The sequence below is a fragment of the Microcebus murinus genome, chromosome 1 (genome assembly GCF_040939455.1).
Source record: "Microcebus murinus isolate Inina chromosome 1, M.murinus_Inina_mat1.0, whole genome shotgun sequence".
Lineage (NCBI taxonomy): Eukaryota > Metazoa > Chordata > Mammalia > Primates > Cheirogaleidae > Microcebus > Microcebus murinus.
Window position 1 is genome coordinate 154,090,566 of NC_134104.1, and position 26,887 is coordinate 154,117,452.

The following is a 26,887-nucleotide window of genomic DNA, read 5'->3' on the forward strand; positions in this document are numbered from 1 at the left end:
TAAGGAAATAATAAAGATTAGGGCAGAAGTTACCAAAATAGAAGAGAAAAACAACAAAGGAAAGCAATGAAATAAAAGTTGCTTGATTCTTTGAGATCAACAACTTTACAAACCTATTTTAGCTAGATTGACAAAAAAAAAAAAAAGAAGAAGAAAAAGATGGCAGCTCAAATTATTAAAATCAGGATTTTAAAAAAATTTTATCCATACCCTGCCCTCCTAAAATCAGGAATTAAAGAGGAAACATTACTACCAACCTTACAGAAATGAAAAGGAGTATAAGGAAATACTATAAACAACTATCTACCAACAAATTAGATAACTTAGATGAAATAGAAAAATTCCTATAAAGATACAAACTACCTGTTGTGGGTTGAATTGTGTCCACCAAAAAGATATGTTGAAGTCCTAGGGTGGGCCCTAAATCCAATTACTGGTGGGTTTTTTCCCCCTCCTTAGAGACAAGGTCTCCTCTGTTGTCCAGGCTGGAGTGCAGTAACATGATCATAGCTCACAGCAGCCTTGAACGCCTGAGCTCAAGCGATCCTCCTGCCTCAGCATTCAGCTTCATAAATAGCTAGGACCACAGATACGTGCCACCATGCCTGGCCAATTGTTTTTATTTTTTGTAGAGATAGGGTCTTGCTTTGTTGCCCAGGCTGGTCTCAAACTCCTGGCCACAAGTGATCCTCCCTACTCGGCCTCACACACTGCTGGAATTACAGGTGTGAGCCACCATGTCTGGCCTGGTGTTCTTTTAAGAAGGCCATATGGAGACACAGACACACATGGAGAATAAGGTCACGTGATGACAGAGGCAAGGACTACAGTGACGCCTCTGCAAGACAAGAAATACCAAGGATTGCGGCAACAAGCAGACACTAGGGAGAGCCACGGGAGGATTCTTTTCTTTCTTTTCTTTTATTTTATTTTTGAGACAGAGTCTCGCTTTGTTGCCCAGGCTAGAGTGAGTGCCATGGCGTCAGCCTAGCTCACAGCAACCTCAAACTCCTGGGCTCAAGCAATCCTACTGCCTCAGCCTCCCGAATAGCTGGGACTGCAGGCATGTGCCACCATGCCCGGCTAATTTTTTCTATATATGTATTAGTTGGCCAATTAATTCTTTTCTATTTATAGTAGAGATGGGACCTTGCTCTTGCTCAGGCTGGTTTTGAACTCCTGACCTCAAGCAATCCGCCCGCCTTGGCCTCCCAGAGTGCTAGGATTACAGGCGAGAGCCACTGCGCCCTGCCTGGCTTTTTTCTATATATTTTTAGTTGGTCAATTAATTTATTACTATTTTTAGTAGAGACGGGGTCTTGATCTTGCTCAGACTGGTTTCAAACTCCTGACCTTGAGTAAACCAAGGGAGGATTCTTGACTAGTGCCCTCAGAGGGAATGTGGCCTTGTTCACACTTTGATTTCAGACTTCTACCCTCCAGAACTGTGAAAGAATTTGTTGTTTTACGCCATTCATTTTGTGGTATTTTGTTATGGCAGCCCCAGGAAATGACTACACGCTTTGGTGCCAAGATGTGAAGTGATGCTGTAATAAATACCTAAAAATGTGGAAGTGGTTATAGAGTTGGATGTTAGTAGAGGCTGGAAGAATTCTGAGGTGCACGATAACAAAAAGCCTAGATTGCCTTGAAGAGACTGTTGGCAGAAATATAGACATGGAAAGGTAGTTCTGGGCGGGGTGCAGTGGCTCACGCCTGTAATCCTAGCACTATGGGAGGCCGAGGTGAGAGGATCCCACGAGCATAGGAGTTCAAGACCAGCCTGAGCAATATGGCGAGACCCATCTCTACAAAAAATTTAAGAAATTAGCTGGGTGTGCTGGTGTGCATCTGTATTCCCCGCCATTCAGGAAGCTGAGACAGGAGGATGGGTTGAGCCCAGAAGTTCGAGGCTGCAGTGAGCTACGATCATGCTACCGCACTCCACCCTGGGCAACAGAGGAGACTTTGTCTCTTAAAAAAAAAAAAAAAAAAAAGAAGTGATTCTGGTGAAGGCTCAGAAAGAAAACGAAGAGGATGTTAGAGAAAGCTTCTATCATCTTAAAGAATACTTATTATAATGGTGAATAAAATGTGAATAGAAATATGAATGTTCAAGGTTCTTCTGTGAGGCCTCAGAAGGAAACAATGTACATGTTACTGGATACTAGAGAAGAAGGTCATCTTTTTTATAAAGTGGCAGAGAACTTGGCCGAATTCTGTTTTAGTGTTGAGTGGCTATAATCAAAAAGATTGATAATAACAAGTGTTGGAGCCAGGCATAGTGGCTCACGCCTGTAATCCTAGCACTCCAGGATCCCAAGGCAGTAGGAACGCTTGAGCTCAGGAGTTCAAGACCAGCCTGAGCAAGAGTGAGACCTCATCTCTACCAAAAAGAAAAAAAGTAAATAAAATGACAAGTGTTGGCAAGGATGTAGAGAAATCTGAGCCTTCATACACTGCTAGTGGGAATGTAAAATAGTACAGCCACTTAGGAAAACAGTCTGGCAGTTTCATAAAAGGTTGAATACAGAGTTACCATATAACCCAGCAATTCCACTCATAAGCGTATAGCAAAGAGAAATAAAAACATATGTCTGTACAAAAAACTGTACAAGACTGCTCACAGCTGCATTACTCATAATAGCTCAAAAGTAGAAACCACCTAAATGCCCATTAGCCAATGAACAGGTAAGTGACATGTTGTATATCCATACAATAGAATGTTATTTGGCAATATGGAATTAAAACTGCTATATGCCACATGGATGAACCTTGGAAACATTATGCTAAGTGAAAAAAGCCAGGCACAAAAGGCCACATATATCATATATTCAATTTATATGAAATGCCCAGACTAGGCCAATCTATAGAAACACAAAATAGATCATTGGAAGCCTAGGGCTGAGTGAGGGGTTGGGAGGAAAGGGGAAGTGACTACAGATGGGTATAAGATTTCTTTTTAGGGTGATGAAATGTTCTAAAATTGACTGTGGTGATGGTTACACAACCCTATTAATATACTAAAAACCAGTGAACTGTACATTTTACTTTTTATTTATTTATTTTTCCTTTTTTTTTTTTTTTTGAGACAGAGTCTCGCTTTGTTGCCCAGGCTAGAGTGAATGCCGTGGCGTCAGCCTGGCTCACAGGAACCTCAATCTCCTGGGCTCAAGCAATCCTGCTGCCTCAGCCTCCTGAGTAGCTGGGACTACAGGTGTGCGCCACCATGCCCGGCTAATTTTTTCTACATACATATTAGTTGGCCAATTAATTTCTTGCTATTTATAGTAGAGATGGGGTCTCGCTCTTGCTCAGGCTGGTTTCGAACTCCTGACCTCGAGCAATCCACCTGCCTTGGCCTCCCAGAGTGCTAGGATTACAAGCGTGAGCCACCGTACCCAGCCTATTTTTAATATTATATTTAAAAATTTTTTTACTTAAAATTTTTTTCAACAAGACCATAGACAGGATGAACTGTACATTATAAATCGGTGAATTCTGTGGTATATGAATTACATGTCAATAAAACTGTCATTTTTTTTATTTTGAGACAGAGTCTCACTCTGTTGCCCGGGCTAGAGTGCCGTGGTATCAGCCTAGCCCACAGCAACCTCAAACTCCTGGGCTCAAGTGATCCTGCTGCCTCAGCCTCCTGAGTAGCTGGGACTACAGGCATGTGCCACCATGCCCGGCTAATTTTTTCTATATATTTTCTAGCTGTCCAAGTAATTTCTTTCTATTTATAGGAGAGACTGGGTCTCACTCTTGCTCAGGCTGGTCTTGAACTCCTGAGCTCAAACAATCCACCCGCTTCGGCCTCCCAGAGTGCTAGGATTACAGGCATGAGCCACCGCACCCAGCCAAAACTGTCATTTTTTTAACGGAAATATAAGGCAGTGAATTGTGGATTAGACTAAGAAAAAAGTCACAACGTTGAAATGCAAGACTAGCCTAAGGCTGTTCATCAGAACAGAGGAAAAGAACAAAGATAAACATAGAAAGATGATTAATAGATCATAGAAATTATAATAGTTTCAAAACCTGAAAGATGAAGGAAATCCACAAGAATCTAGGAAAATAATCAGATTAACTTCAAAGGAAAAAAAATAACCAAAAAACTGGGGCAGCCACAAGCTTCTCTGCAAAACCAAATGTTACAGCCACATCCATATAACTTGGAGGAAAGATAAGCCCATGGCCTGCCTCAGACAGCTGCTGTTTGCGTGAGAAAGAAATCAAAGCCTGGAGGCGTCCCATAACTCCCACCAGCCACCAAATTGGTGAAATGAGCTACAAAATGGACTATAAAAACTACTTGTTTTGAAAGAGATCATCAATTCTTGAAGGAGAGAAAAAACAGATTAAAAATAAAACCATGATACTGTACTCTGCCCAATTACATTGATGGAAACGAAACAAACAGAAATAACACACTCTTATATTTACCAACAGAGAGTCAAGAATTGTTTTCCTGTTACAGCATTAACTTTGATAAGTGTGTTTTAATTATTTCTCTATTTATGTGCCTCCTACTTCAGAATGTTTTTGAAAAGCTTTAAGGTAATGACTACTGGAATAAAAACGTTGCTTCCTTTGTAAATCACAGAAAAGATAATGTTTACATAGAAAAATTGGAATAAAGGTAACAGTATAAAGCATTAGGCCGGGTGCGGTGGCTCACGCCTGTAATCCTAGCACTCTTGGAGGCCAAGGCGGGAGGATCACTCAAGGTCCAGAGTTCGAGACCAGCCTGAGCAAAAGTGAGACCCCGTCTCTACTAAAAATAGAAACAAATTTATTGGCCAACTAAAAATATATAGAAAAAATTAGCTGGGCAAGGTGGTGCATGCCTGTAGTCCCAGCTACTCGGGAGGCTGAGGCAGAAGGATTGCTTGACTTCAGGAGTTTGAGGTTGCTGTGAGCTAGGCTGACGCCACAGCACTCTAGCCCGGGCAACAGAGTGAAAGTCTGTCTCAAGAAAAAAAAAAAAAGAAGAAAAGAAAAGAAAATAACAAGTGTTAGCAAGGATGTGGAGAAAGTGGAAGCCTTGTGCACTGTTGGTAATGAGGCAACCGCTGTGGAAAACAGTACAGCAGTTCCTCAAAAAAATAAAAATAAAATTACCATATGATGTAGCAATTCTACTTCTAGGTATATAACTAAAATAACTGAATTGAAAGCAGGGTCTCAAAGAGATGTTTGTACACTCATGTTCATAGCAGTATTATTCACAATAGCTAAAATGTGGAAGCAACCAAACTGTCCATTGACATATGAATGGATAAACAAGATGTGGTATGTCTACACAATAGAATCTTACTCTGCCTTAAAGAGGAAGGAAATTCTTTTTTTTTTTTTTTGAAACAGGATATCACTCTGTTGCCTGGGCTAGAGTGCCATGGTGTCATCCTCGGGTCAAGTGATCCATCCTACTTGCCTCAGCCTCCACATTAGCTGGGACTACTAGCTGCATGCCACCACGATTGGCTTGAGTTATTATTTATTTAATAATTGGTATAGGGTTTCTGTTTTACAAGATAAAAAGAGTTCTGGAGATGGATGGTAGTGATCCTTACACAATGTGAATGTACTTAATACTACCGAAATGTATTGTTTTTTTGTTTTTTGGGTTTTTTTGAGACAGAGTCTCACTCTGTTGCCCAGACTAGAGTCCTGTGGTGTCAGCCTAGCTCACAGCAACCTCAAACTCCTGGGCTCAAGCGATCCTCCTGGCTCAGCCTCCCGAGTAGCTGGGACTACAGGCATGCGCCACCATGCCTGGCTAATTTTTTCTATACATTTTTAGTTGTCCAGCTAATTTCTTTCTATTTATAGGAGAGACAGGGTCTCGCTCTTGATCAGGCTGGTCTGGAACTCCTGAGCTCAAACGATCCACCTGCCTCGGCTTCCAGGCTTCCAGTGCTGGGATTCCAGGCATGAGCCACCACACCCAGCCCTAAAATGTATTCTTAAAAATGGTTAAGATGATAAATTTTATGTTATGTGTATTTTACCACAATAAAAAAATTAGAAAAGGAAAATCAGGGATATTCAATTAGTCAATGTATAAATCCATGTAAAAGGCATTTCACATTGAAACAGGAACTATCCAAAACAAAGACTGAGTGGAGATGGAGCAACTGGTACCAGATTTGCTCTGGCCCTAACATAAACAACTAAAAAAAGTTGTTTGAAAAATATATATGCAAACTGTTTTTATTTCTTTTCTTTCTTTTTTTTTTTTTTAAGGGGTGGAGGCTTGTGAGGAAGGGTGCTCAGTTTCCTTGCTTTTTTGTTGTTGTTGTTGTTGAGACAGAGTCTCACTCTATTGCCCTGGGTAGAGTGCAGTGGCATCAGCCTAGCTCACTGCAACCTCCAAGTCCTGGGCTCTAAGTGATCCTCCTGCCTCAGCCTCCCGAGTAGCTGGGACTACAGACTTTTTGTGCCACAACACCTGTCTGGGTTTTTTTCTACTTCTTTTCGGTAGAGAGGTCTCTCTCTTGCTCAGGTTAGTCTTGAGCTCCTGAAGTCAAGCGATCCTCCCACCTCGACCTCCCAGAGTGCTAGGATTACAGGCGTGAGCCACCGTGCTGGTCCAAAAACTGTTTTTTGACTCTAGACAACAAGCAGAGCAGGACTTTGATCCTTGAGAGGAGGGAAACAAAGTGAGCCTAAGAGTGCCCCAGCTCACTACCCAGAAGCCCTTCCCAGACTACAGAGCAGAACATAAGGAAGAAAGACATGAAGATTTAAAAAAAAAAGAACAAAATTGAATTCCTAGAGCTTAAAACACAGCATCTGAAATGAAAAGTTCACTGGATAGATTTCATAAAAATGTATAAATAAAGATAAGTGAACTTGAAGATTAAAGACACAGCAATAGAAACTCTATAAACCAAAGTTTAGAAACAAAAAAAAGCCTAAGGAAAAAATGAACAGAAGAAAAACAACAAAAGACTGGCCGGGCCTGGTGGCTCACGCCTGTAATCCTAGCTCTCTGGGAGGCTGAGGCGGGCGGATTGCTCAAGGTCAGTAGTTCGAAACCAGCCTGAGCAAGAGTGAGACCCCGTCTGTACTATAAATAGAAAGAAATTAATTGGCCAACTAAAAATATATAGAAAAAATTAGCCGGGCATGGTGGTGCATGCCTGTAGTCCCAGCTACTCAGGAAGCTGAGGCAGAAGGATTGTTTGAGCTCAGGAGTTTGATGTTGCTGTGAGTTAGGCTGACGCCACGGCACTCACTCTAGCCTAGGCAACAGAGTGAGACTCTGTCTCAAAAACAAAATAAAAACAAACAAACAAAAAAAAAGAAAGAACAAGAAAAAACAGAAAGTTCAATGACCTGTGGGATAATACCAAGTGGTCTAACATATGTATAGTTGGAATTCAGGGTGGGAGAGGAGGTGGCAGAAAATATATTTTAAAAAAGAGGCTGGGCATGGTGGCTCAAGCCTGTAATCCTAGCACTCTGGGAGGCCGAGGCAGATGGATTGCTTGAGGTCAGGAGTTCGAAACCAACCTGAGCAAGAACGAGACCCATCTCTAATATAAATGGAAAGAAATTAATTGGCCAACTAATATATATAGAAAAAATTAGCTGGACATGGTGGCACATGCCTGTAGTCTCTGCTACTTGGGAGGCTGAGGCAGTAGGATCGCTTGAGCCCGGGAGTTTGAGGTTGCTGTGAGCTAGGCTGACACCACAGTACTGTAGCCCAGGCAACAGAGTGAGAAAGAAAGAAAAGAAAGAAAGGGAAAGGGTAAGGGAAAGGGAAAGGAAGAAAGAAAGGAAAGAAAGAAAGAAGTTGAAAGTATTACTCTGGTGAACTGACAAATGATATGAAAGTGAAACAGCCTTATTGATGTTTTAGAGAAAGTCTGAGTAGTCTAGATGTAAAATCAAACAAGTCACGACATTCCTTTAAGCCAAAGCCTAATCCAGAGCAAGGCCCTAACTCTCTTCAGTTCTATGGAGGCTGAGAGAGGTAAGGAAGATGCAGAAGAAAAGTTTGAAGCTCGCAGAGGTTGGTTCATTCACCATTCCAAAAATCCTACGGCCCTTAAGAATTGTGTTAAATCTACTCTGCCCGTGCTCTCTAAAGGGAACAACAAAGTCTGGGTGACAGCACATGTATTTATAGCATGGCTTACTGAATATTTTAAGCCCACTGTTGAGAACGACTACTCAGAAAAAAACGATTCCTTTCAACATATCACTACTCATGGACAATGTACCTGGTCACCCAGGAGTGCTGATGGAGGTGTACAAGGAGATGAATGTTGTTTCCATGCCTGCTAACAATGTCCATTTTGCATCCCTGGATCAAGGAGTCCTGATATTTAAGAAATACAAGGGCTATAGCTGCCATAGATAGTGATTCCTCTGATGGATCTCATCAAAGGAAATTGAAAACTTTCTAGAAAGGATACACCATTCTAGATGCCATTAATAACATTTCTGATTCACGGGAGGAGGTCAAAATACCAACATTAACAGGAGTTTGGAAGATGTTGATTTCAACCCTTATGGATGACCCTTTGAGGAATTCAAGACTTTTGTAGAGGGAAGTAACTGCAGATGTGGTAGAAACAGCAAAAGAATTTAAATTAGAAGTGAAGTCTTCTAATTTAAATTAGAAGAATTTAAATTAGAAGATGTGACCGAATTGCTGCAATTTCAGGATAAAACTTTAACAGATGAGGACTTGCTCCTCTCATGGATGATAAAGCAGCAGCAAGATTTGAGAAGATTGACTCTAATTTTGAAAGAAGTTCTTCTGTGGGTAAAATGCTATCATATAGCATTACATACTACAGAAAAATCTTTTGTGAAGGAAGAATCAGTCAATGCAGCAAACTATATTGCTGTCTATTTTTTTTTTTTTTTTTTTGAGACAGAGTCTCACTCTGTTGCCAGGGCTAGAGTGCTGTGACATCAGCCTAGCTCACAGCAACCTCAAACTCCTGGGCACAAGCAATCCTTCTGCCTCAACCTCCTGGGTAGCTGGGACTACAGGCATGTGCCACCATGCCTGGCTAATTTTTTCTATATATTTTTAGTTGGCCAATTAATTTCTTTCTATTTATAGTAGAGATGGAGTGTCAGTGTTGCTCAGGCTGGTTTTGAACTCCTGACCTTGTTTTCTTTTTTTTTTTTTGAGACAGAGTCTCGCTTTGTTGCCCAGGCTAGAGTGCTGTGGCATCAGCCTAGCTCACAGCAACCTCAAACTCCTGGGCTCAAGCAATCCTCCTGCCTCAGCCTCCCGAGTAGCTGGGACTACAGGCAGGCAACATCATGCCCGGCTAATTTTTTCTATATATATTAGTTGGCCAATTAATTTCTTTCTATTTATAGTAGAGACGGGTCTCGCTCTTGCTCAGGCTGGTTTCCAACTCTTGACCTTGAGCGATCCGCCCACCTCAGCCTCCCATAGTGCTAGGATTACAGGCGTGAGCCACCTCGCCCAGCCAACGTACCTGTCTCTTAGCCAATCGTATTGACAACACACAGCTAATCTTGTTGCAACTAAACCTACACCTGCTTCCCCACTCCCCAACCAATGGGACTCCTTTGAAGAAAATGCTGACATGACTTAAGGATGGAGACATGAATAGAAAGTAATAAAATGGGCGTAGTAAAGGTTGATGGGGGGGGTGGTGCAGGCATACACTAAGGTAACCCCGAGAAGTCAAGCTCTTATATAATCCCTTCCCCTTGAGTGCAGGCAGAATCTGTGACTTGCTTCTAACCAACAGACTAGGGCAAGGGTGAGGGGAAGTTGAGCTCATGATCACATTGTATCATATAAGGTTCTGTTTTACCAAACTAGAAAGAGAGGGATTCTCCCTAATCTGCTTTGAAGAAATACACTGCCAAGTCGGGAGAGGAACTCACAGGGCAAGGAACTATGGGTGGCCCCTAGGAGCTGAGAGCATCCTCAGCGGCCAGCTAGAAAGAAAACAGCACCTTACCCCTGCAACCAAATGGAGATAATCCTACCATGAGCTTGGAAGAGGACCCGAGCCTCAGCTGAGACAGACGCCCTGGCTGACACCTGGACTGTGGCCTAATAAACCCTGAGCGGAGAACCCAGTCGTGCCTTGCCAGGCTCCTGACCCGCAGCAACTGTGAGATTATAAATGAACCCTGTTTGAAGCCACTAAATTTAGCATAATTTATTATGCATCACAGGAAACTAATAGAGTCTATTAGTCTGTACAAGTCTTTCAACTCTGTCATATGTTTGAAACTTTTCATAGCAAAATATTGGTGGGCAACAAAAATGACTCAAGAATGTATTTTTAAAAAATAGACCAAGGAATAGGCCAGGTGCAGCAGCTCATCCCTATAATTCTAGCACTCTAGGAGGCCAAGGCAGGCGGATGGGTTGAGCTCAAGAGTTTGGGACCAGCCTGGACAAGAGTGAGACCTCGGCTCTACTAAAAATAGAAAAATTGACTAGGTGTGGTGGCATGTACCCATAGTCCTAGCTGCTCAGGAGGCTGAGGCAGGAGGATCAGTTAAGCCCAGGAGTTTGAGGTTATAGTGAGCTATGATGCCACTGCACTCTAGCCCAAGCGACAGAGCAAGACTGCCTCAAAAACAGAAAGAAAGAAAAAAGAAAAAACACCTCTAAAAACAAAGACACAAATGATGCAATGTGTGGACCTTGTTTAAGTTCTAATTCAAACAAAACTGTAAAGAAAATGTATGAGGCATCAGAGGAATCTCAACACGGACTCTCTCTCTCTCTCTCTCTCTCTCTATATATATATATAAATATATATATATACACACACACACACACACATTTTTTTTTTAGAGACAGAGTCTTACTCTGTCAGCCAGGCTAGAGTGCAGTGACATGATCAGAGCTTGCTGAAGCCTAAAACTCCTGGGCTCAAGTAATCCTCCTAGCTCAGCCTCCCAATTAGCTAGGACTACAGCCATATACCACCACATCTGGCTAATTAAAAAAAAAAATTTTTTTTTGTAGAGACAGAGTCTTGTTATATTGCCCAGGCTGGTCTCAAACTCCTGGTCTCAAGCCATCCTCCATCCTCAGCCTCCCAAAATGCTGAGATTATAGACATGAGCCACTACACTCATCCCAGATTAGATATTTAATAACTATTTTCTAAAGTTTTGAAACAATGATTTGGTTATGTTAAAGAAAAAAGAGGGCCCTTAACTTACTTTTAGAGATAAATACTGAAATGAAATATCATTATGTCTGAATTTGCCTTAAAATAATCCAGTGGGGATGGGAATGGCATAGTTGAAAGAAGACTGGTCATAAATCAAACATTGTTGACGTTGGTATTGGGTACACGGGGATTCAATGCCTTAATCTCTTTGCTTTTTATACATAACTGAAAATTATAATTATATACAATTGAAAATTTTCTATAATGAAGTTAAAAAACAAAACAGGAACTGGATCAGCTCACTGCTATCAGCTATTCCAAAGGATGGGAACTGAGGGGCAGGCCCACTAAATTAAGAACAGAAGAAGGACATCCAGTGTGCCGATCACTTATTCTTGCCAATGCAATAATATGAAACAGAAACGCAAGGTACTTAAACTGGGAAGGCAAAAACTCTATTATCGTTATTCCGGAGGTTAAGGCAGTTCCTCGAGAAAAGCAAGAGAATCGACTGAAAATTACTACCATCAAAGAATTTGGCCTGGGGTTTTCTGTGGACGCGATAACCAGGGGAAAAAGCCACCAGACACAGTTCCCTGTGTGCACCTACGCCCTGCTCACCTCCTGATATGCTGGAACCCGGGCCACTGGCACCTCTCGGAGCCTCCTGAACCCCCTCCCTTCCTACCAGCCCCACTGGTCAGTTTACACTCGGCCCAGCCTCCTTCAACTCTGAGCCCACGTGCCTCCCACGCACGTCCCCGCCCATTCCCACTGGTCCCACCAGGACCAGGCCCGGAACCCGTGACACTGTTCAGACAGGTCCGTTTGGAGCCTGGCTTCAGTCCCCCACCCTGCAGTATCTTGCCCCCTTGGCCACTGCCTCCTCCTTTCTGTCCTGACTTCCATGACCCTAGCCGCCTGCGTCCCTGCCACCCCACTGGATAGCCCTCCACAGCCCCTTAAATGCAGAGACTCCCCAGAGCTTTGTCCTGGGCCCCACTTCTCCACTCTCTGCCACCACATCTGTTCCATGTCTGTGGGCGAATGCATAAGCCCCGACCCCTCCTCGGAGACCAGACTGCCTCCTGGGTGTCTGCCCTTGAACGAGTCCCGGAAACTTTTTCTCATTCAGTACATATTCACTGTGCACCTGCCGTGTGGTGAACCAAGCAGACACAGATCTGCCCTCACGTGAGTGTGTCACCTTCCTCGCCCCAGAGCCACCCCAGTGGCTGGAAGCTAGGAGCCACCCTGGACACTTCACTCCTTTTTACCCCCACTTCTCCACCAGGATCTTGGTCCCCAGAACTGGGTCCAGTTTCTGGCAGCACGTAGGCTCTTGTAAATATGTGATGAATAAATAAATACCCCTCAGATCCACCCACTCCTCTCTCTCCCCCACTGCCACCCAAGTTACAGATGTCGCTTTACCAGCCACTGCAAGCACCCCTGACTAGTCTCCCTTCTCCAGTCTGTCTCCCCACCCCACCCCACCCCAACAAAACCATTCTTGACACCAGTTAGTTGCTGGGGTGATCCTTCTAAGATTCAGATCTGATGCTATTAGAGACTTCTGCTTCGGGCAATGAAGACCAGCTTATTTCAGACCAGCAACCCAGTAAGAGCAACTAAACAAGCCAGATAGAAAAATGTTTAAATCTCTGAGAGGCCGAGGAGGGCGGATTGCTTGAGGTCAGGAGTTTGAACCAGCCTGAGCGAGACAGAGCGAGACCCCATCTCTACTATAAATAGAAAGAAATTAATTGGCCAACTAATATATATAGAAAAAATCAGCCGGGCATGGTGGTGCATGCCTGTAGTCCCAGCTACTGGGGAGGCTGAGGCGGGAGGATCCCTTGAGCCCAGGAGTTTGAGGTTGCTGTGAGCTAGGCTGACATCATGGCACTCACTCTAGCCTAGGCAACAAAGCAAGACTCCATCTCAAAAAAAAAGAAAAATGTTTAAATCTGTTTGAGATTGTAGAGTTATAAAGGTAGGAGGACATGAGGGGCCAAGATGTTTTAGCAAAGTGAAGTCCCAAGGCGTGAAACTGATACATGGCATCATTTCTTCTCTTGGGTTTTTGCCAATTGGAAAGTGGCAGCTGAAAGGGCGAGAAGCCAAGCAAAAAGTAGGGACTAAGCGGGCACAAGCTTGGCGAGCTGTCAGCAATTTTGGGCTGAGGAGAGAAAAAAATAGAAGCTTGGGCTCACGAGGTTTTCAGTCAGAACCTTAAAGGCTACACCCTAAGAGCAGGAGTAATCTGAAAATTGAGTAGCTGCCACAAAGACCAAAGCACAGCTTTGAAAGAGCTCTATCCCTGACGAGGCAAAGGTGGTCCAGCCCTAACTATCTACCAGAAGCAAAAGTAAATCCTCTAGAGAAAGAGAACATTAACCAGAGCCTCAAATTGTCTCCAAAATTCTTCAAACAAAGTGTCTAGCTCTCAATCACAAATTACCAGGCTTGTATCAGCTCTAGAATAAATAAACTCCCCAAAATCAATAAGAAAAACACAAACAATCCAATAGGAAAAAAGAGCAAAAGACCTCCAAAAACACTTATCCAAATGGCCAAAAAACATAGTAAAAAGCTACCATAATTAAAACAGTATAATACTGGTGTATGAACAGATAGATACATAAATCACACATGTAAGAACTTCCCATAAAATGAAGTAAAAGAAAGTAACAGGATAAGGGGCGATAGGCGGTTACTGAGTTCACTGGGGAAGGATCAGATTTAAGACTTTTGTCAGATCATTAAAATAAATCCTGATTGGTCTAGATAGTTGAACGCATAAGAAAGGGAGGGAGGAATCAAAAAGCAATGGGGCAGGTTAAGGTTTTCCCTGACTCTGGACAGGGTCATCACGCGCGAGCACAGCTGTGCCAGGGAGACGGGCAGGCGAGGGACAGGATGGGAAGTACCGCATCGATCTCGTTGAGGACCTTCCACTGCTCATAGGGCACACCCAGTGCCTCGGCCGTCTGGATTGTCCTCTTCATCTGGCTTGTCCAGACCTTCAGATCCTTGATGTTCTGGTCACTGATGAACTTGGCCAGACTCTTGGCAAACTGAAACACATTATAAGCAAGTTCAGACCCACAGGTCTTGGGCTGCCCTCAAAAGACCCCACGGCCATACAGTCCTTAGGGTTCATGACAAACCTCAGAGAACACAGATTTGGTAAAACAAACTAATTTATTGGTAACACATATACCCACACGTGCGTTCCTGTGCATCCTCCTAGGCCCTGTGCACAGTTCCAGCTGTGACACATCAGGTCCACTGCCTCCCCGACCATGCACCCTAGGCTACACGACCCCCCATGAGGGCTTGCTATGCCGCCTGTGCTGTGCGGACTCAGGCCACTCCCAGCGGCATGCCTCTCTGAGGACAGAGGCTCAGCCAGTGACAGCTCACATGAACACAGAGATCCAGGCATTTGCCTGGTGCTTGGTGACCTTCCCTACACGATGGAAACATTCTAGGCTGAATGAGGTCATTCACCTCGGCACATTAGCTACGAGAGAGGGAGCCCAGCCCCAGTGCACGCACACAGGCATGTACCCAGCACTCGGAGGTACCGTGTGCGCACGCGCATGCACGCACATGCATACACACACACACAGACACACACACGCTGACCTCCCTGCCCCGGGGGGACAGTCCCGGGTCCCCGCCGATCCGGCCTTTGAGGTTGAGCTCACTCTCCCCGTGCCGGCAGAGGTAGATGGAGCGGGGCGTCACGTGGATGTTCATGAGGTAATACACGATGCGGCTCTGGATGTGGTCAGCCACGCGGTTCACCACGTAGCTCTGGCCCACGTCCATGATCTTGATATAGGACAGGTCCCTTTCCAGAGAGAAGGCAGAGGGAGGCCTGAGAGTGTGGCGAGGGCCCGGCCACAGAAACCACTGAGGGGCTTGCGTCTCCAACCAGCAGGCTCGAGGTCGCAACCCACAGGACCGTCGGCTCGTGCGCGAGTGGTGGGGTGAGGTGAGAGCAACTCGACATGCGTGAGGCACAGACACACCCTGTGGGAGGTGCTCATCACACGTCATGCTTCCAAAAGGTGACATCCAAAGCAAGTGGTAGCCATACCACTTTTGGCTTTTCCCACTGCTCCTGTGTTCGCAGACCCCTTCTTGCCTACCTCTGAGCTCTCAATGCACTGTGTACCCCTAACCAAGAGACAATTGTCCCCAGGGTCAACCTGGGAGCAGCTGGCAAACGCTCCACGTCCCCACTCTTCCTGGTCAGCCGTCCATGGACCTGGCCTTTCCTTCTCCAGTGACCTCCTCCCCTTAGAGCCCGGCCCAGGTCATTCACGCGTGCCACAGCCCGTACTAGGCAGCTGGTGGATGAAACGAGAAGCACAGGAGGAAGGTGCAGCAGCCGATAAACCCAGCCCGGCCTTTCCCTCCTTGGGACCTGTGCGCGGCAGCGCGAGAGCACACGTCTCTTCGTGCAGGCAGGGTGGGGTGGGCTCGGGTTCCGCCTGAGAGCCCTCGGGATATTCTCGTTTGAGTTCTCACTGTCTGGACTGTGCGACCTCAGCTCGGGGGTGTTACACTGACACCACCAATAAAAACAGGAGAAACGTTTACTGACAATCCACCAGCAGCTGCTCCAGACAAGCCCTGTAACGTGGGCACGCTGCAGAGCCACGAGGAGAAATGCCGCACTGGGGACACCAGCGGAAACACGGAAGACGGACAGGCCCGGGCAGCAGGTGCCATTCCGCTCTAGACTGGGGCTGCCTCCAGAGCCCAGCGGAGGACAGATGCACGGCCAGACCAGGGGCAGCTGTTGTATAAACACCCCAAACCACCCCTCTAACAGTTGCTTGTTTTCCTTGGTTCATATGCATTACGTATTTTCATATAACTATAAATGACCCAAACACAGTTTATATCCCAGCCTTTTCACTTAATGCTGCATTACATTCTCCCATGTGTCTACATAATTATGATTTATAATGACTGTGTAATACTTCACTGAGGGCTACACTGTCCATTTATACTGCATCACAGGAGTTGGCAAACTATGGCCAGCAAGGCAAATTCAGCCTGCAAACTGTCTTTTTTTTTTTTTTTTTTTTGAGACAGAGTCTCACTTTGTTGCCTAGGCTAGAGTGCTGTGGCGTCAGCCTAGCTCACAGGAACCTCAAACTCCTGGGCTCAAGCAATCCTTCTGCCTCAGCCTCCCTAGTAGCTGGGACTACAGGCATGTGCCACCATGCCCAGCTAATTTTTTCTATATATTTTTAGTTGGCCAATTAATTTCTTTCTATTTTTAGTAGAGATGGGGTCTCCCTCTTGCTGAGGCTGGTTTCAAACTCCTGACCTTGAGCGATCTGCCTGCCTCAGCCTCTCAGAGTGCTAGGATTACAGGCGTGAGCCACCATGTCTGGCCCCCGAGCTGTCTCTATAAAGTTTCACTGGAGGTGGGCATAATGGCCCCTGTAATCCTAGTACTTTGGGAGGATGAGGTAGGAGGATTGCTTGAGGCCAGGAGTTTAAGACCAGCCTGGGCAATATAGCAAGACTCTATCTCTACAAAAAGTAGAATTAGCCAGGTGTGGTAGGGTACACTTGTAGTCCCAACTACTTGGGAGGCTGAGGCAAGAGGATCACTTGAGCCCAGGAGTTTGAGGTTGTAGTGAGCTATGATCACACCATTACACTCTAGCCAGGGCAACAGAGCAAGACCCTATCTCAAAAAAAAAAAATTAACTAGGCATGGTGGTGCACACCTGTAGTCCCAACTACTCAAGAGGCTGAGGCAGGAGGATAGTTTGAGTCCCGGAGTTCAAGGCTGTGATGAGCTATGATCTTGTCACTGCACTCCAGCTTGAGTGACAGAGGAGGACCATGTCTCTTAAAACAAAACAAAAATTTGGCTGGGCACGGTGGCTCACACCTGTAATCCTAGCACTCTGGGAGGCCGAGGCAGGAGGATCACTTGAGCTCAGGAGTTCAAGACCAGCCTGAACAAGAGCGAGACCCCATCTCTACCGAAATAGAAAGAAATTAATCAGACAACTAAAAATATATAGAAAAAGGTAGCCGGGGATGGTGACACATGCCTGTAGTCCCAGCTACTTGGGAGGCTGAGGCAGGAGGATCGCTTGAGCCCAGGAGTTTGAGGTTGCTATGAGCTAGGCTGACACCATGGAACTCTAGCCCGGGCAACAGAGGGAGACGCTGTCTAAAAAAATAAAAAAAATAAAAATTAAATAAATAAATAAAGTTTCATTGGAACACAGCCATGCTCACGTATTTACATATTATCTCTGTTTCATTTGTATTATAATGGCAGAGCTGAGTACCTGCAACGGAGGCTGTATACCCCAAAAAGCCTAAATATAATACTTACTATCTGATCCTCTATAAGCTTGGTGACCCCTGCTGTAAGATCTCAGCTAAAGGCCCCTTACGGGCATAAAGACCCCTCCCCACCCGACACCCCTGCTGGATCTGCCATTCCAGAGGGAGGCTGGTGGCTACCCAGCACTGTTCTGCCAGCTGTTCCCAGGCAGGGGCTGGAGCCCTTCCCCACTTCCCAAAACAGACCACGCGTTTAAGAAGAGCATGTAATGTTTACAAATGCCTTGTGGGAAGATCCTTTGCATAGAAATTTGGCTTGATTTTATGATGGAACAGTGTAAAATCCTGACTCAGAGTTGCAGATGAGGTAACAAGTGTTCTGCAAGTCACCTCTGGCCAGTTATTTCTGCCATGAGGAAAGAAACAGAAAGGTCAGACCATCTCTGCCTTTTGGTGTGGTCCCCCGGACACCACAATGGGGAGCCACAAGGAGGTGGCCAAGTGCACCCCCCACAACACCGCAGCGGGACACCATGCTCTCCTCACTCACCTGTCCAGGTCCTCATCTAGCGACTCGTACGAGTTCTCATAGCACTCAATGCGCCTCATGAAATCCTCCGTGGCCTCGTCACTGTCTCGGTTCACGTAGTCAGGGCTGCCCAGTTTCACTTGCTGCCGGAGCCGGGCACAGAGCAAGGACACATGAGAGCTGGAAGCCAGGCAGGGCGGGAGGCCAGGGAGACTACAGGGCAGGGGCTGGGGCGGGTGCCTGAGGCTGGAAGCCACCCTGGGGGCTGGCGCTTGCTAGGAAGGTGCGGCAGCTCCCGGGTCTGCGTCCTCACACCAGTGGCGACAGGAGCTAGTGCCCCTGATATCACCTCTGCAGTACAGGGGGAGGCCTGGAAGCCCTTCCCCACCCTGAACTACCTCCCCAAACGTACATGGCCATTCCTTAGATAACCAGGGTGGACTGGTGGACTGGTCTCTCTCTCTCTCAAATGTACACCTCCCCCCCCCCCGGGTGAAGTAGCCTCTCCCTGAACAGAAATTAGGAGGGCAGAGGAGGAAGGTAGGAGAGAAGGTAGGAGGGGAGTGGGAAAGGATGCCTGCCAGCCACACAGCCCCAACGTGTGAGGTTACGCTACCTCCCTACCCCGAGAGGTTCAGGAAGACCAAATTAAGGTAGGCCAAAACCTGGAAAGGGACTCACTACCACTGCGACCTTCTGTTCTGTTACTGCCCCTGACAAGGTCGGACGCACCACTCACCACGATGTTGGCAGCTATGACCTCAGGATCCACACAGATGGACTCGACAAAGAAGGTCTGCAGCAGGGCCAGGAGCACAGGGAGGGCGGCAGAGAAGGAACCGCGGCACGTTTAGGCCTGGGCCTGGCTGCACGGAGCTCTCTCCACCCCACCGAAGGCCATGCTGGCCAGCAGCGGGGCCCCCAAGGCCTTTCTCCTGGGAGGTGGGGGCAGAGCCAAGCAGCACGGAGCTGCAGCAGGTGCCACCCTATCTGGACCCTCCCACCAAGCCCTCTTTCCCCTGGAAAGAAAACTCCAGCTGGAGAAAAGAACAGCCTCTCTCATCCCAAGTTACACCAGGAATCATGCCTGCCTCATGCCCCGCATGCACCAGGAGGCTGTGAAAGGAGCTCCAGGGGGCCAGGACATGCCACAGCCCCGCCAAAGACAGCAGCCAAGGAGGCCTCACCTTGTAGCCATTCTGTTCCCCAAAATTAAAGATGGTCGCTCTCCGTTCTCGGGTGGTATTCGTTGCATCAAAAACCTAGGACCAAACTGGGGTTAACTCAGCCTCTAGCCTTGGAGAGGGTAGGAGGCCACCCAAGGGCTGCAACACAGGCATCTCTGGGGACTGGATTTCTTGCCAGGACTGGCTGCAGTCAGCAGGACCAGCAGGGCCACCTGCCTGGCCAGTCTCCTGCAGACTTGCAAGGGCCGGGATGGTCCTCCCCTTCCGTAGGGAGGATGCCCCAGGAAGCTGGAAGGAGTGGGTGCTGGTGCTCCCGGCAGGGGAGCAGATTCTTGCCAAGCAAGCATGCAGCCACCAGGAGTTCTAGAAAAAGCAGCTCAGAACAAGGGAGAAGGGGAGGGAATAGCTTGCCAGAAAGTGGTAGAGGCGGTTTATCAAAGATACAAAACATGATGATATCCCGGACCTGAAGGACAAGTGATTTCCAATGAAAAGGGCCCCCTAAGACCCAACATGGTGGAAAAGAGAGGACCCAGAAGACCCTAAAGGCCTCCCAGGAGGAAGGGGCATGAGAAGCCCCCAGCTCCCTCCAAGAAATGAAACTTTTAAGAAGATCATCAAATCAGAATAACATCAGATTTCTCCACGGCCATTCTAGAAGCCACAAGACAATAGAGCAATGTTGTCATGGAAATTCTAAGGGAAAAGTGCTTTCCATTGAGTATACAGTATACTCTAAATTGAGTATAGAATTCAATACTCAATCATCAAATGCAAGGATTAAAAAAAGACATTTCAGACATGCAAGGTCTCACACAATTTACTTTCCAAGCACCTTCCTCAGAAAGCTACTATAGGATGTACTTCGACAAAACAAGTCAGTAAACCAAGGAGAGGAAAACATGGGTGGGATCCAGGAGCAGGACATTCAGCCCAGGAGAAAGGAGAAAGAAAGTCCAGGGTGAACGCTGTGCCACAGGCAACTAATCCAGATTGGAGCTGGGGGGCAGAGAGCTCTAGAAGGAAAAAAGAAGGTAATGAACAGCTCCCATGTTTGACTAGATAGCTTAGGGTAAGACCTTCCCGAGAGACACCCCATCTCAGCCCTGTCCCATGACTGGAGGGGCCGACACACAGGTGGAATTCCCAGGATTCAGCTGGTTCCTGCAACAGCTAGTAGATGCTGGGCAGGACTCTCCCCACACGGGAAAATCACATTTACTGAAGACTTGGGTAACATGATACTGGTAACTTCTGGGGTGGCCAACAGTACACATACTCAGAGGGAAGTCCTGCAGGGCCAAATGCAGCCACATGCCCAGAGGGAAAGTCCTGGCCCAGACCCAGCCTCTTGCTTTCTCCGGCTCAGCTGCCGCAGACTTCCTCCCAGTGGTCAGCACCCAGGGACACCCAGGGCTCATACGCCCTGCCTTGCCCTACAGACGCTTGAGGAGCAAAGGCACAGATGTGAGTGGGCTCCCATGTGTCACTCCCAGCTGTCACCAGGGTGCCATACTCACCGCCACATGTCCCCCCTCCTCACTAAGGAACCGCCGGACATCACGGAGGGCTGCCAGGGCACACTGTCTTCAGGAGAAAAAACACAGGGTCAGCCCAGCATCCAACCCCAGCTGTCCAAGGGTGGCAGGTCAGGAAAGGAGAAAGGACAGCCCCTTAGTCCCCTTCTCTCTCTTTAAGCTTTCTCTTCTCTTTCCTTGGAATAATTTTCAGTCTTTGGCTAACTCTGTTCCTATAAGGTGGAAGACATTGCCAGGGCCATTTCTTTCCTTCTTTCTTTCTTTTTGAGACAGAGTCTCACTCTTGTTGCCTGGGCTAGAGTGCCGTGGCGTCAGCCTAGCTCACAGCAACCTCAAACTCCTGGGCTCAAGCGATCCTTCTGCTTCAGCCTCCCTAGTAGCTGGGATTACAGGCATGTGCCACCATGCCCGGCTAATTTTTTCTATGTTTTTTTAGTTGGCCAATTAATTTCTTTCTATTTTTAGTAGAGATGGGGTCTTGCTCTTGCTCAGGCTGGTTTCGCACTCCTGACCTTGAAGGATCTGCCCACCTCAGCCTCCCAGAGCACTAGGATTACAGGTGTGAGCCACCGCACCTGGCCTCTTTTTTTTTTTTTTTTTCTGAGACAAGATCATATTCTGTTGCTCAAGCTAGAGTGCAGTGATGTCATCATAGCTCACTGCAACTTCAAATTCCTGGGCTCAAATGATCCTCCTGCTTCAGCCTCCCGGGTAGCTGAGACTACAGGCTCAGGCTACCATGCTGAGCTAATTTTTTTTTTTTTAGAGATGGCGTCTCACTATGTTGCCTAGGCTGGTCTCAAATTCTTGGCCTTAAGCAATTCCCCCTGCCTTGGCTTCCCAAAATGCTGAGACTGCAGGCGTGAGCCACTGCTCCTGGCCAACTGGGGCCATTTCTTACCACCTGCATTTAGACCCCCATGTTCTGGGCTCAGGTCTCTTTTGTGGGCTACTCTGGCTACAACTCCACCATGTTGGGGGATCTCAGGGCCCAGTGAAGATACTGAGGGAATAGCCTGGGAGCCTGTGTGTACATATGTATAAGTGAGATGTGTGCACATATGCATGCATCCACATGTATGGGTAGGTATGTGTGAGTGTGCTGTGCCCATATGCATACATATAAGTGTGCAAGTGTATTTCCTGGGCCCATATGTGAGTGCAGCTATGGATGCACATAGTGTGCCAAAGCCCTCATGTGTGGCATGTGATTGAAGGAGCACAGGTATGAACGAAGTGCCACAGGTGTGCACATGGGACGTGTGTGTATGCATTCATGTAAGTTTTTGTGTGTGTCCACACACATGAATACAGGATTTGCATGTTTGTGCCCAGATGTGTACATGCCTTCATGTGGTATGTGACTGTGAGCACATACATGAGCATGCTCGGTGTGTATGTGTGCACAGACTCATGTGTACATACAGGGTGAGCACAAGTGTATATGTGCCGTCGCACGTGCCTATGAGGTATGCATGTGTGTGTACCCACCTTCATGTGTGATGAGTGACTGTGTATGGAAGAGTTAACACAGCAAGCCTGAGAATGCTACCCCTCCAAAGGCCTGCTTGCAGGGTTGGCCTTTGGCTAGGGTCCGGGAACTTGAATGGTAAACAGTTCCCCACACTGATATAAAACTTTCCCTAAGTAGTAAGAGTAGCTCACTGTGTCTAGACTGTTTATACACACAGCCTGGTTTATGCTGAATACTTGCTTTCCTTTTGGGAGTCTGGACGTTTGGTACGTGCTACGCACAAGGCCCCTATGTGACCAGCCCCCAGTAACATCCTTGGTAATTAAGCCTCCAATGAACTTCCCTGGCAGACAACACTTCACATGTGTTGTCACATTCACTACTAGAGGAATTAAGTGCATCCTGCATGACTCCATGGGAGAGGAATCCCGGATGTTCACTCCCAGCTTCCTCAGGACTTTACCCCAGGCTCCTTTTCTGGAGTGATTTTGATGATTTTGCTTTGTATCATTTTGCTATAATAAATCTTAGCCATGAGTTGCACTATATGTGAGTCAGTCTGTAATTCTCTGAACCTGAAGGTGGTCTTGGGGACCCCTGACACATGTATATGTATGTACAGCACATGGGTGCCTGTGTATTCTTGCCCTGTGTGTGGTGTGTGGCTGTGTGTGACTACAAATATGAGTGAGTCCAAGTATTTATACATGTGGGCTTGGGCCAGCCCAGTGGCTCATGTCTATACATGTGGGTGCCCACACGCGTGCACACACCCTCATGTATAGTGTGACTGCATGCATGGGGGTGTATATGTGTATGTATGTACCCTTGTTTACATATGGGGTGTATGTCTGTGTCCAGATGTGTGCCTATGAGGTTTGCACATGCACACATGTGCCCACATGGATGTGTAGGAGGGTGGTGTATGGTATTGGGCTGCATGTAGGAGTATCAGTGTGCCTGATAACATATGTGTACACATGCCCTTTTATGTGCACATATGACTGTGCATGCACTTTTCTAGACCTTCCACTGGGTCCAGTGTCAGAGATGGACCTCAAAACTGTGTAGTGCTAGGGATCTCAATGAGGTGTGAGTAACTAGACCTCTGGGAAATGCAGCCCTCTCTTCCCAGGTTTTCCATTTTAAAAACTCTGGTCCTTTAATTCTGCCAATTACTTATAGGAAATTTAGGACTGGTTAATAGGAACAGCCCTGTGGCCCAGTGGCCAGACCCAGGCTTTGGATACAAGAAGGAGGGTTTCTGGGAACGGTGGCAGGTATGCCTGCAGAAAAGCAGCATGTGAACCTGCCCCCGGCTCCTATTGCAGGGTGACCTTGAACTAGCTCCCACCCTCTCTGAGTCTAGGTCTCCCCATTTGAACTAACCCCAATATCCCTATGTTTGATAGGCAGCCTGAGTGGGATGGCTGGTGACTCTGGGAATGCCAGCTCCCTTACTCTTCCCACAAACACTACGGATTCAGACAGGCCTGGCTTCAAATTCAAACCTTGAGGGACCCCCAACAACACCATCACTTTCTGACTTCAGTTTCAGCTTCTGTGAAAGGAAGGCACCACCCTCCGTAAAAGCTGTAGGGAAGGTCAAATGAGCTCGTCTATCAATGCCTACAGCATGGGGGTGTTTTAAGATTTGCATATGATATGTTCCTTGATCTCTGTACTGAATAATGTTGGAATAATGGGCAGTGTTTGGTGGTAGAGGGGCTTAGATTCAGGCCTGGGCTCTGCAAAGTAACTTGTTACCTTGTGCAAGATTCTTGGTCTCTCTGAGCCTGAGTTTCCTCACCTGTAAAAGGGGGCTGTGTGGGACAATAGGCATCTGGCACCCAGCACACAGTAGGTTCAAATATTAGTCCTTTCCTTTTTGTCTGGCTTGATACCACCAGAGGGCCCAGGCTTGAGCTTTACCGACATTTTGGCCACAGAAACCTGAATGTCAGACTTCCTTTTCCTTCTCAGTGCTGCAGCCTGGCCCGGCCCCAATGATGGGAGAACAAAAGCAGTCCCTAGTTTGAAGGTCCAGGCCCACAGTGGGGAGCTCCTGTCCCCTGGTGGCCAGAGAAGGAACAGATAGCCTAATGTTAAGACCTCAGTGGCCTATGGCCTGGGGCTGGGCATGATTTGGGGACATTGCTAGAGTTGGGCCAACCTTGGCCAACTCACTGCCCTACCCTGATGACTGGGCTAAGAGCAAGTCCCTGCCACCCTGGGCTGACAAGTGGCTTTTTGATCCCCCAGCTAGTGCTCAGCTCAAGCCCAGAACAGTGTTGGGGAAGGGGATGGTTATCATATGTAAATTTCCATCTCATGAATAACAGCAGGAGTGTGAACTACTCACCCAACAGCATCTAGGCCACCTCAAAGCAAAGCCAAGGCCTGCTCCACACACACCAGGAACATGCCAAGCACATGGCAAACATGCTCCAGATACGCAGGAAGGGATTCATCGGGGGCAAGGGAGGAAAGCCCCCCATGCCTGAGGCCTGTGTTCGTGCACCTGCTCAGGCTCCCCTCCACACCAGCAGCCCATGGAGGGCCTGGGTGAGCAAGCACAACCTGACCAGCAGCCTGACCAGCCCTGGCGAGCCGCCCTCACTTCTTGAAGCTCCCCCCTCCCCTCCCAAGGATGTCCTTATCACAGGCTCCTTAACGCCAGGGCAGGGACAGGCCAGCCAAGAGAAGGCTACACACCTTCTCCTCTCATGGCAAACCCATCACATCCTAACACCACCACATGCTGAGAGCTCAGGAGACCAGCCCTGTCACAGCAAGGAGTGGCTCAGCCATTCACCCGCAACTAGGCTCCAGGGGCTTGTCAGTAAACGGGCGGTCACTTGTTAGCCTTCCCGACAGTGGTGCACCCCCGCCCTCACCCGCCCCCAACATACTTCCTTATTTTCAGGCCCTCTTCGTTGTTTGGGAGGAAAAACTCAAATGATCTGTACGTCTTCACCATGTCCCGGCGATACTGGCCCACGTTGAATTCTGGGGGGAAGGAGAGGCTCGGCTTTCACAGCAATGGCAACCCCACAACTCCTGACCCTGACCCACCCCCAGGCTCTGCCCACCGTCCAGCCTTCTCTCTTCTCTCCCCCTCCCTCACAAAGCCCCAGCGTCCCCTTGGACAGCTGAGCCGAGCCTCACCCCGAGTGGGCACACCGATCCAGTTGAGGTATCGAGTCAGCTTCTTAGAAATGTAGGTCTTGCCCCTGGCAGGCAGGCCCACCATGACAATGAGCGTCGGGCAGTTGGTCATGCAAACTGAAAGACAAGCAGCACACAGCATCAGACAGGGGCCAGGACCCGTCCTGTGTGTCCCTTCCTCTCTGCCTGCAGTCTCTCAGCCTCAGGGCACAGGAGGCTGCACCCGCCCTGCACCAGATGTACTTTCCTGGCCTCCTGGCATCAGCCAGCTCTATGAGTGCTCCCAGAACCTGGTCTCAAGCCACTATTGGCATGTCCCCTTCCCCAGGCCAGTCTGGGGCTCTGGCGGATGCACTGGGATCTGGCCAGCCCTTCTCATCCTGATGTACGCCACCAGATGCAAAGCTCAACCGGCCGTGCTGCTGGCTGGCACTGCTAGGGAGTTCCTGACGCATGCAGGACAGAGCCAAGCCCCAGCCAGGTATTCAACACCCAGCATCTGCCACCCAGAGAGCTACACCCTAATGTTCTCACATCTCCCCTAGCCCCAATATCATTCAGCACTCCCAGCACACACAGCCACTGCACACCTCCCTGCGGCGAACTTCTTCCCAGCCTACAAAGCCCAGCTCCAAAGCTGCTTCCTCAGTGAGTCCTTTCTCCATGGCATCTCCGTGCCCACTTGCACACCCTCACCCTCAGTCCTGGTCACCTCACTCTCTAGTCTGTTCTCTCCAGACTGCTCACCTGGAGCAGAAGCAGCCCTGCAGCATCTGGGCCGCTCAGGGGGCTGGGGCTCGGCAGAGCTGCTGCCGAGGAATCACGGGCAGGAGCAGGGAGGGGCATGTAGACCAGGGTAAGGACCGCAAGGGGCTGAGACCAGAGACCCAGACCAATGCTCACAAGGATGGTGGTTCCGATAGCTCGGCCATTGGCCGGGTGCGGTGGCTCTCACCTGTAATCCTAGCACTCTGGGAGGCCGAGGTGGGCAGATTGCTCAAGGTCAGGAGTTCAAAACCAGCCTGAGCAAGAGTGAGACCCCGTCTCTACTATAAATAGAAAGAAATTAATTGGCCAACTAATATATATACAAAAAATTAGCTGGGCACGGTGGCACATGCCCGTAGTCCCAGCTACTCAGGAGGCTGAGGCAGGAGGATCACTTGAGCCCAGGAGTTTGAGGTTGCTGTGAGCTAGGCTGACACCACGACACTCACTCTAGCCTGGGCAACAAAGCGAGACTCTGTCTCAAAAAAAAAAAAAAAATGATAGCCCACCCACCACCATCCACATCCCACCAAGTCTGTATGCCAATCCGAGAAGTTGCCGAGGCTACAGGTGGGGAAGGGTCTGAGGACAGCCCTACACCCCTGGCTGGCTAGGACAGCTACCAAGGTAGCAGAACTGCCAGCCTCATGTAACCTAGATCAGTTTTTTGTTTTGTTTTGTTTTTTAAAGAGATAGTGTCTCACTCTGTTACTCAGGTTGGAGTGCAGTGG

General features: G+C 47.7%; 1 protein-coding gene across 2 annotated transcripts in view; it reads right to left on the reverse strand.

Moving 5' to 3' along the window:
* PFKFB4 (6-phosphofructo-2-kinase/fructose-2,6-biphosphatase 4) overlaps nt 1-26,887 on the reverse strand; it is a 46,575-nt gene that overhangs the window by 10,029 nt on the left and 9,659 nt on the right. For both annotated transcript variants that reach the window (XM_012771181.3, XM_012771180.3), the window contains exons 2-9: nt 25,389-25,505; nt 25,133-25,229; nt 20,729-20,795; nt 19,209-19,283; nt 18,761-18,817; nt 18,043-18,164; nt 14,808-15,015; nt 14,087-14,233 (exon numbers count right to left, since the gene is read on the reverse strand). In XM_012771181.3, the coding sequence (XP_012626635.1) occupies nt 14,087-14,233; nt 14,808-15,015; nt 18,043-18,164; nt 18,761-18,817; nt 19,209-19,283; nt 20,729-20,795; nt 25,133-25,229; nt 25,389-25,505 (890 nt within the window). The remainder of the gene's footprint in view (nt 1-14,086; nt 14,234-14,807; nt 15,016-18,042; nt 18,165-18,760; nt 18,818-19,208; nt 19,284-20,728; nt 20,796-25,132; nt 25,230-25,388; nt 25,506-26,887) is intronic.